At 45.5% G+C, this 8,290-nt stretch overlaps 1 protein-coding gene across 1 annotated transcript in view; it reads right to left on the bottom strand.

The window, feature by feature from the left end:
* MYOM3 (myomesin 3) overlaps nucleotides 1-8,290 on the bottom strand; it is a 22,398-nt gene that overhangs the window by 7,631 nt on the left and 6,477 nt on the right. The window contains exons 9-24 of the mRNA XM_009082974.1: nucleotides 7,845-8,006; nucleotides 7,454-7,595; nucleotides 7,169-7,368; nucleotides 6,966-7,019; nucleotides 6,517-6,644; nucleotides 5,756-5,939; nucleotides 4,608-4,782; nucleotides 3,872-3,993; nucleotides 3,054-3,241; nucleotides 2,758-2,884; nucleotides 2,135-2,313; nucleotides 1,944-2,058; nucleotides 1,527-1,683; nucleotides 1,089-1,198; nucleotides 306-350; nucleotides 46-182 (exon numbers count right to left, since the gene is read on the bottom strand). Of these exons, the coding sequence (XP_009081222.1) occupies nucleotides 46-182; nucleotides 306-350; nucleotides 1,089-1,198; nucleotides 1,527-1,683; nucleotides 1,944-2,058; nucleotides 2,135-2,313; nucleotides 2,758-2,884; nucleotides 3,054-3,241; nucleotides 3,872-3,993; nucleotides 4,608-4,782; nucleotides 5,756-5,939; nucleotides 6,517-6,644; nucleotides 6,966-7,019; nucleotides 7,169-7,368; nucleotides 7,454-7,595; nucleotides 7,845-8,006 (2,225 nt within the window). The remainder of the gene's footprint in view (nucleotides 1-45; nucleotides 183-305; nucleotides 351-1,088; nucleotides 1,199-1,526; nucleotides 1,684-1,943; nucleotides 2,059-2,134; nucleotides 2,314-2,757; nucleotides 2,885-3,053; nucleotides 3,242-3,871; nucleotides 3,994-4,607; nucleotides 4,783-5,755; nucleotides 5,940-6,516; nucleotides 6,645-6,965; nucleotides 7,020-7,168; nucleotides 7,369-7,453; nucleotides 7,596-7,844; nucleotides 8,007-8,290) is intronic.

Here is an 8,290-nt window from a genome sequence, read left to right as displayed (position 1 = left end):
GCAGGGGGAAAGCTATGTTAGAATTAAATCCAAAATCAAACCTACTGGAGTACTTGTGAGCTCCTTGTCATTGAAGATGAGATGCAGCTCAGCCTTTGGGGACAACTTCTCCACCTCCAGCCACAGCCTCACTTCTCCTTTCTCCAGAACATCAATGTTCCACCCAGATATCAGCTTGATCACTGGCAAACAAAGAGAATCGTGGAGGGACTCAGCGGCAAACCACAGGGTTTGGCTCAGCCAGGGTCACACTGGGGTTCCCCTTTCCAAGCCTCTCCATGTGGTTTCTCACTGCTTCAACCTACGTGGGTTCCTGATCTCGTGGCTTCGTTTCAGTAACTTGTCCAGATCTGAAATGCAAAGAATAACAAGTTCTTTGGGTTAGTACAACGTGGCTAAAACAAAATCACTGTATCAATTCAATTTCATTTTAAAATGAGCTTCATTTATGCCAAATAGAATCATAGAATCATAGAATCAACTGGGTTGGAAGAGATCTCAAAGATCATTGAGTCCAACCCTACCATGGTCACTAGACCATGGCACTAAGTGCCACATCCAGTCTCAGCTTGAAAACCTCCAGGGATGGTGAATCCACCACCTCCCTGGGCAGCACATTCCAATGCCTGAACACTCTCTCCCTAAAAAATCTCTTCCTAATATCCAACCTAACCCTCCCCTGGCAGAGCTTGAAAGGGGAGAAGCTGGTAAGTATAAAACATTGAATAATGGGGAGGACTAGAGAAGGTTGTGAAGAGAATTCTTAGTTATGTTGGAAACAAATGGTGGTTGTATCCACAGGGAGAGTGTTAAAGAAGTTTTAAATCACTGTGCTAGTGGAGCTGTGTGTGAAATTTGAACTGTAATGGAAAATGACTTTCCAGGAGCATGGAATCTTGCCTTGGGGGATTGTAAAAGGAACTGCCCTTGAGCCTGCAAGGAATGGGAAACATCTCTCTAATGATGCCACTGTCATTAAGTGACATGAGTCACTGACTATTCCTCTACCAGAAACTTTCCTCTAAACATCTAATATTAGAAAATTAGGGCACATCAGGGTTTTGTTGTTGGCAATTATTAGTTTTTACCTTCTTTTGTCAAAGTGCAGCTGGCAGAGATATCATCATCTACGTCTGTGACCTCCACTGAATAGACACCCAGGTCCTTCTCTGAGGGCTCTTTCAGGATGAGCTTCGATCTAGAAATAAGAAGAATAGTAATAAAACTTATCTGTTCCTCAGACCTGATGCCTCCTGTAAGGGAATGAAGTACATTAGGTACACCCAGAGCATTAAATATAGATCCCATTGGCATTTATATGTGACCCTGGGCAGAAACACTGGCAGGGTGACAGCTGATGAGTCCCTTCTGTGCAGACTGCACTGAGCAGCCCATTTCATGGGCAGCAGGGCTGGGAATCAGGGAGAGGGGAGGGAAACATTTGGTTTCACATTTTTGTTATGGTTTAATGTGTTCTCTGTCCAACAGTCCACAATGAATTTTCTCTGTGTGCTTTATACACTCACCTGTTGCCTTTCTCCTCAATCTGAACTCTGTCAGCATCTGGTGGCCCTTCATAGTCCTTTGACCAGATAAATTCAGAGGATTCATTCTTCTCAGGAGCTTCAAAAGCCAGATAAATGAAACCCTCTTCATCCACCCCGACTTCAATTTCATTTGTGCCTGTATGGCCAAAAAACACACCAAACATTCCTTACCAAAGCAGATCAGGGCTGAGCTTCTGCACAGTTAACTTAAAACACCCCAAGCAAACAAAAAATAAAGACAGTTAGAGCAGGTTAATTTGGGCTTTTGAAAGATGATTTGCTCATCTTTCTACCTGGGAAACATGTTGCTGATGTTTCATAAAACAATTTGGTTTTTTAACAGAGTCATCACAGTATTTACAGCCTGGCCCAATCTCGTCACTTTAAGTTTCATACCAGGTTTGGTTTTAGCCACCACAGGGTCCGAGGGGAGCGAGGGAGGTCCAATTCCAGCCTTGTTCAGTGCTCTCACTCGGAAAATATAGCATTTCCCTGTCTCCAGGTCTGAAACCTGCAGGAGACATTGCCAGGAATGGGCATAAGACTAAGTGAGAAGCAACACTTGGATACTAAGAGCATGTACAGACCTTCATGTGGGTGGTGGCTACAGGCTTCTTAGTGATTTGTTCCCATTCCTCTGAGCCTTCTTCACACATGTCTACGTAGTACCCTGTGACTGGACCTGCTCCAGTGTACAGTGGTGCTTCCCAGTGGAGCTGCAGGGAGGAGTCTCTCACTTCAGTGCACCTCACATCATAAGGAGGTCCTGTGCAGGCAAGGGGAGACTGTCAAACAGGAACACTAAAAACTTTGAGGTTGGCATCAGAGAGCAGGACCCTAAGGTAACAAGTGGATAGTGGGTTGGTAGGAGGTGATTTCTGTGGTGGTTGAGGGTAGGTTCTAGGAAAAAAAGCATAAATCAGCTGCTTTAATGTTTTTTGCTGTGGTGTAATAGACACAGTGAGATTTTAGAGCCAGATTCCTCCTTCTCTGGTAACAATATGATGATATCTGGGTGCAGTTTGTGTATAATGCAGAAATAATACCCTAAATCAGAACATCCCTGGAAGTGTTTGTGTGCTTTTCTGTACTGGGAGCAACCCCTCAACAGATCTGTAATATCCAGAAGTCACCTGGATTCATGGAAGAGTGAGGAGATAACTAGGACAGCCTGGTGATGTTTTTCTGGATGATTTTCCACGAGCTGTACCTGGTTCTGGCATTGTCCACTCCTCACATCTGAACAAGTCACTGGGCTCAGACACTTCTCCAACTCCAGCCGCGTTCACTGCACGGGCACGGAATTCATACAGGTGACCTTCCTCGAGGCTGCTGACCTTTGGGGGCAGAAGTGCAAACACTGTTAGTACATCCCTTCATGCTCATGGTCTTGTGAGGGCAGGAGGAGAGTTGTAGACTAGAAGGAGAGGAAAACCGGCTCAACCCTTGGTACAGCTGTTCCCTGCTGTGCTCAGAGCAGCACAGCATTACGACACAAGTGAGTACCGTGCAAACTCGTTGAGGAATTGGCTGAGTGTTGACTTCATGCCAGTCCAGGTCAGAGTTATCATGTTGATCTAGGAAGTAACCCAGAATCTTTGTTCCTCCTTTGCGCTTCGGGGCTTTCCAGCTGATGGTCATGGTAGTCTTGCCACAGTGCAGGAGCACAAACCCACGTGGTGCTGATGGACAAGCTGTGCAGAGAGAGAGAAAAAAACCAGGGAATTGCTCAGTGCATTTGGGATTTAAGGATCAGGAACAGAAGTGTAGGTGTGGGATGAACTGTGCTGAGGAAAGCTCTGTGTGCTTATACCAGGTGTGATTGTATTTCTGGTTTGGGCCTCTAATAACACTTCTGCAGTGTGAAGGGATTTGAAAATGACCTGATTGTCATTTGGAAGTCCCAGCAAGAGTCACAGATGTGTCTCAGGATGGTTCTTGCACGGTGCTTTGTGGTTTGTGTGACAGAAAAGGTGGAAGCAGTGGATTGACAGAATGAAGAAGAAAGGTTAGGTATTGGCTGATGTGGCTGGTAGGATTTAGTAACTGCCCTGAGAAATTCCCAATGCTGGTTTCAAGGCACAGCATAACTGAGCACTTAAAATGGTCACTTGTACCAGAGCCAAGTTAATGCTGAACATGTAACACATTGCCAAGTCAAAATGCCAGTTAATTAACTCTGCCCACCCTTGGCAGGGGTATTTGAGCAGGGTAGGAGGAAGTTGCTTTGCTTCTCTGCTCAGCATCACCACCATTGCAGGCAGTAGGATGGGTTTGCACGTTTGCTAGGTGAGCTAGAGGGATTTGTGTGTCTCACTACTCACCAATTGCTGGCCTGACAACGATGGGATCTGTTTCTGGTGAGCTCTCACTCAGTCCTGCCTCGCTGACAGATTTCACACAAAAGACATATTCTTTTCCAGGCTTCAGCCCAGGAACAGTAAATCTGGGAGAGCAAATTGATATGTTTGTGTTTGACTGTGCAAAGTGCAGGTAAACAGTGTTTTACCAGCAGTAATACACTTCAATAGGCCTTTCTTCCCACTAAATAATTATTTGCCTTTACAAATTAAAGTGTCACATAAAAGAGCTCCCAGTAAATCAGGCAGTGGGTATGGATCAGATGGAGAGGGATCACACTGCTGCCTGACACTGTCAGTGGAATAAACAGAACTTTTTAACAGGTTTTTCTCCTTGATATGTGGCCCTCACTGCTAGGGAGGGGCTCTAAATAATATGGGTGAGTGACATCAACTTACTCTACTGGAAAGCAAGCAAAAAAATGGAATGTGGTTCTACTGGTGCCCCAAGGTTTGTGTACCTGTGCAGCTTCAGTCTGTGAGGAACACACAGGCTTTGCTGTCAGCTTGGCTTTGGGTGTGCAAGTGAGGCTTTGGGCAATCCTGAGCTCTCAGAGAGGACGTGGTGTTTGTGTGTGTGAGCCTGTGTGGGGGAGTGAAGGAAGTTCTTTTTTTATCTGAAATATGACTCCAGCCATAAAGAGAAGAATGCAGGTTGGCCCCTTGTCATCTCTCAGTGGAGCAGAAGAGCTGAACTCACTCATTGCATGTCACAGGTTTGTTATTGACAGTTTGCCATTCCTCTGTCCCAGTCTCCCTGCAGTAGATGTAATAGCCAAGAGGCTCCAGACCATCCTTTAACTTATCCCACTGCAGAAATACAGATGTGTTGGTGTCTCTGAAAGCTAAAACCTGAGAGGGTGGAGGCAGAGGAGCTAAAAAAAAAGAAAAAAAAACACAGAGAAAAATAGGCAGCATTAAATTCTATAACTTTGACCCCTCCCCAACTGGGCCTGAGCACCATTTTCAAACTGTTGTTTCCCAGAGAAGCTGTGGCTGCTCCATCCCTGGGAGTGTTCCAGGCCAGGTTGAATGGGGCTTGGAGCAAGGAGAAATGTGGGCTGGTGGAAGGTGTCTCTCCCCAGGGCAGGGGGTAGATGAGATGAGCTTTAGGCTCCTTCCAACCCAAACCAGTCTGTGGTCCTTTAAAATCAGAGCAAAATGTCACTGACATTGTCCCTGTCTACAGGCTCTATTTTTATGTTTGGGTTTGCCTTATCTCCTCTTCCTCTCCTTACAGCCCATTGACTTCTGAAGTTCCACCTACGTAACTTCCTCTGAAGTAGAGGAAAAACAAGACTCAGGTACTAATTGTCCTTGACTCCACTCTGACCTGGAACTTGCTTCACTCTTGAGTAAAAGGAATGAATGAAGCAGCTTTCATGGGAGAGAATATAGCAAGATAACGAGTGAGTTCTCTCTCTGCACAACAAACTTGTCCACAAAGGAAGCAAAACAAACCAGCCCTGCAGAGGCTGCTGTCCTGTCTGAAGGCCCCAAAAGAGACTGCTGCAGCCTCGTGTCATTCCTTCCCCCCTGCCCTGTGTCACCTCCCTCACACCGTGCTGGAAACATACTTGGATTAACCACAGGCTTCAACTGTTTCCATTTGATTAACTCTAATTCCCCCTTCCCTGCTTGGTCAGATTTACACTGCACTGCCCAGCTGCAAAGTAATTAAACCAGGCTTTAAGGCCTTAAGAGATTTCCTTCTATCAAAGCATCAGCTGTGTAATCATATCCCACGAAGTTTAAAGCAAAGGAAGGGCAGGGGAACCCACAGGTTATTTCCAGAGTGCATCTCCTTCTCCAGATGGTTAGTGCAGAGCAGAGTAAAGCACTAATTACCCAGTGGTGCTCCTGCAGTGATGGGGTCACTGGGCAGGGAGGGCTCACTCACTCCAAACTTGTTCACGGATCGCACGCGGAAACGGTAAGATTTTCCTTTGACAAGATCAAAGAGTGCAAATCTTGGGGAATTAACTGGCATCTCCACATTCACCATTTGCCAGGAGTTGCTGCCTGCAATTGACTGGAACGAGAAAGGGCATGATTTACAACCCAAACCTTCCTGACCCATAACAAAGCTGATCTCTGTGGGAAAATAGTTAGGAAACCCCAAACAAAATAACCAAACCAAACCCATAAATGATGTATCTCTCAGTGATATTCCCAAACTTTACTCCCTTGGCAACTTTTTTCCCTTTGCAGCAGAAATGGTACAGCAGGTAAGCAATGAGTAGATATGAAAGGAGATAGGTGGAAGATACTAATTAACCAGCAAAATGATTAGTGGGGAACAGGAGAGTGAAGTATTGTGCAGTTCTTCTGGGCCCACAGGGCAGGAACAATCCTTCCTGTTAAAATTCTGCCACTGTTCTGTGGTGTGAACATTACTTGTTTATCCTGTGTTAATTATTAGTCCTGGAGCTGGTGTTGGAGTCAGGATCATCACTCAGGTCACCTGTGGGGCTGGAGGGAGGCTGAGCAAACCAGTTTTGGGGCTGGAGCTCTCCAGTTACTGACAGAGGGAATAGCCTTGTCTGTGCCATAGAGAAATGACTGATTCTGCTCTGCAATTTCCCTCCTGTGTGATTCTCTTTTCTTACCTTTTCCACATAATAAGTCAGGGGTTCTCTGCCTCTTGGGTCTGGCTCATCCCAGGCCAAAGCCACATAATCTTCTCTGACCTCACTTGCATGAACATTGGTGGGTGGCAAAGGAATTCTAATGTGTCCTATGGGAAGGCAGAATAGGCTTTGCATTATTGTGGCAGGAAAATAAAGTCCTTTTACAATGGATTCTGTTTTCCCACTATACATTCAGATTCTTCAGTATAAAGGAGGAGACAAACTGTTTGGGGACATAGAGGCAAAGCAACACTATCATGTAGGGCTGTGCTGATGAGGATAGTTCTCATCTTTATTCAACTCACAATGAAGTTTCACCATATATATTCCAACCTGTGTTTTCTCCAGGGTCATGTCACTAGAGATCTGGTGGTTGCAAAACAATCATTCCTTTCTGAGAGAATAGCTCAGTGGAAATTGGAACTTACCTTCCAGGTCATCCTTGGATACTTCTATCGTCCTTCCCTCGTCGTACGGAATAACTGTAACATCAAACAGGGCAAGGTTACCCACTCAGAGGAGCTGGAATGGTTTTTGTCAGGATGGGGAGAATCTGGACAAACTGCAGGAGGTTATACCTGCAGCCTCCCATTGTACTTGAGGAGCAAATCTTCCTGGTTTTAGTACAGACCTGTCACTCTCTTGTCCTTGCTGGCATCATAGGTTGTAACTGGGTCACTGGCTTTTGAGGGGTGACTGATTCCTGCTTTGTTGACAGCCTTGACTCGGAACTGGTATGTCTGACCTTCAGCAAGGCCCAAGACAGGACACCTGCAGGTTCTCACAGGCTTCTCATTGCATGGGGCCCAATCCTCTGACCCAGCAACACACCTGGAATGAAACACGGACCTCCTCCCTGCTATTTCCACAACAATATAATGAGCTTTTTTAGCTCTAAGATGATTAACTTACAGACCTTTCAAGGATGTATCCCAGGATTGGACTTCCTCCATCATCACTGGGTGCTACCCAAGAAACAACCAAGCAGTCTTTATTCACATCATGGCATTTCACGTTGAGTGGAGATCCTGGTGCACCAGCTGTTTGTGCTGCAGCATCTGTAGAAACACCACGTGGTAGTGGTTAGTTCTTATTCCCCTCTGTACAAATATTTTCATCCAACAGCTTGATTTTAAGTGTCCGAGAGCCTACATCCCATATTTTCTAATACCTAAATCACTACTGAAAAAAAGATTTGGTCATTTTGATAATTCTATCCCTGCACAAAATTGGGAACTGTTTTCTTGTGTTTGAGGTTGGGAATTCCTTTATGCCTTTACTAGGAAAGGAGCTTTGGTTCTCTGTACCTCTGACAAACACATAAGTTGTCTGTTCCTTATATCCACCCAGCGAGGGCACACGGATGGTGTAGAATCCTTCGTCCTCTTTGTGAGCACAAGGCACAGTCAGAGAGGCCTCACAGTCTTGGTACTTCAGTTCATGGTGTTTGGAGTTCTGCAGCAACTCACCTGTGGAGGATGAGAAGGGGTAAAGGAACTTCACATGGCTTGGTTGGTTAGGAGTGGCACATTCCCAAATGCAGCAGAAAACCATGTGAAATGAGGGATGTGTAAAACATTCCTGATGTTATTCTTGTGCCCCCAAGTTATAGTCATGGACTGTGATCCACAGAAACAGTTTGGCCAAGGTGGAAATCCTTGATCACCAGCAGAACAACAAAGAACATCCAAAAACTCTTCTCACTGGAGAACCACAGGATTTTCAAACACTTGGTGCTTTCTCTGTATAGGAC

Source organism: Acanthisitta chloris, unplaced genomic scaffold (assembly GCF_000695815.1).
Source record: "Acanthisitta chloris isolate BGI_N310 unplaced genomic scaffold, ASM69581v1 scaffold9059, whole genome shotgun sequence".
NCBI lineage: Eukaryota > Metazoa > Chordata > Aves > Passeriformes > Acanthisittidae > Acanthisitta > Acanthisitta chloris.
Note: the sequence above shows the minus strand (reverse complement) of the source record. Positions and strands in the feature narration are given on the sequence as shown.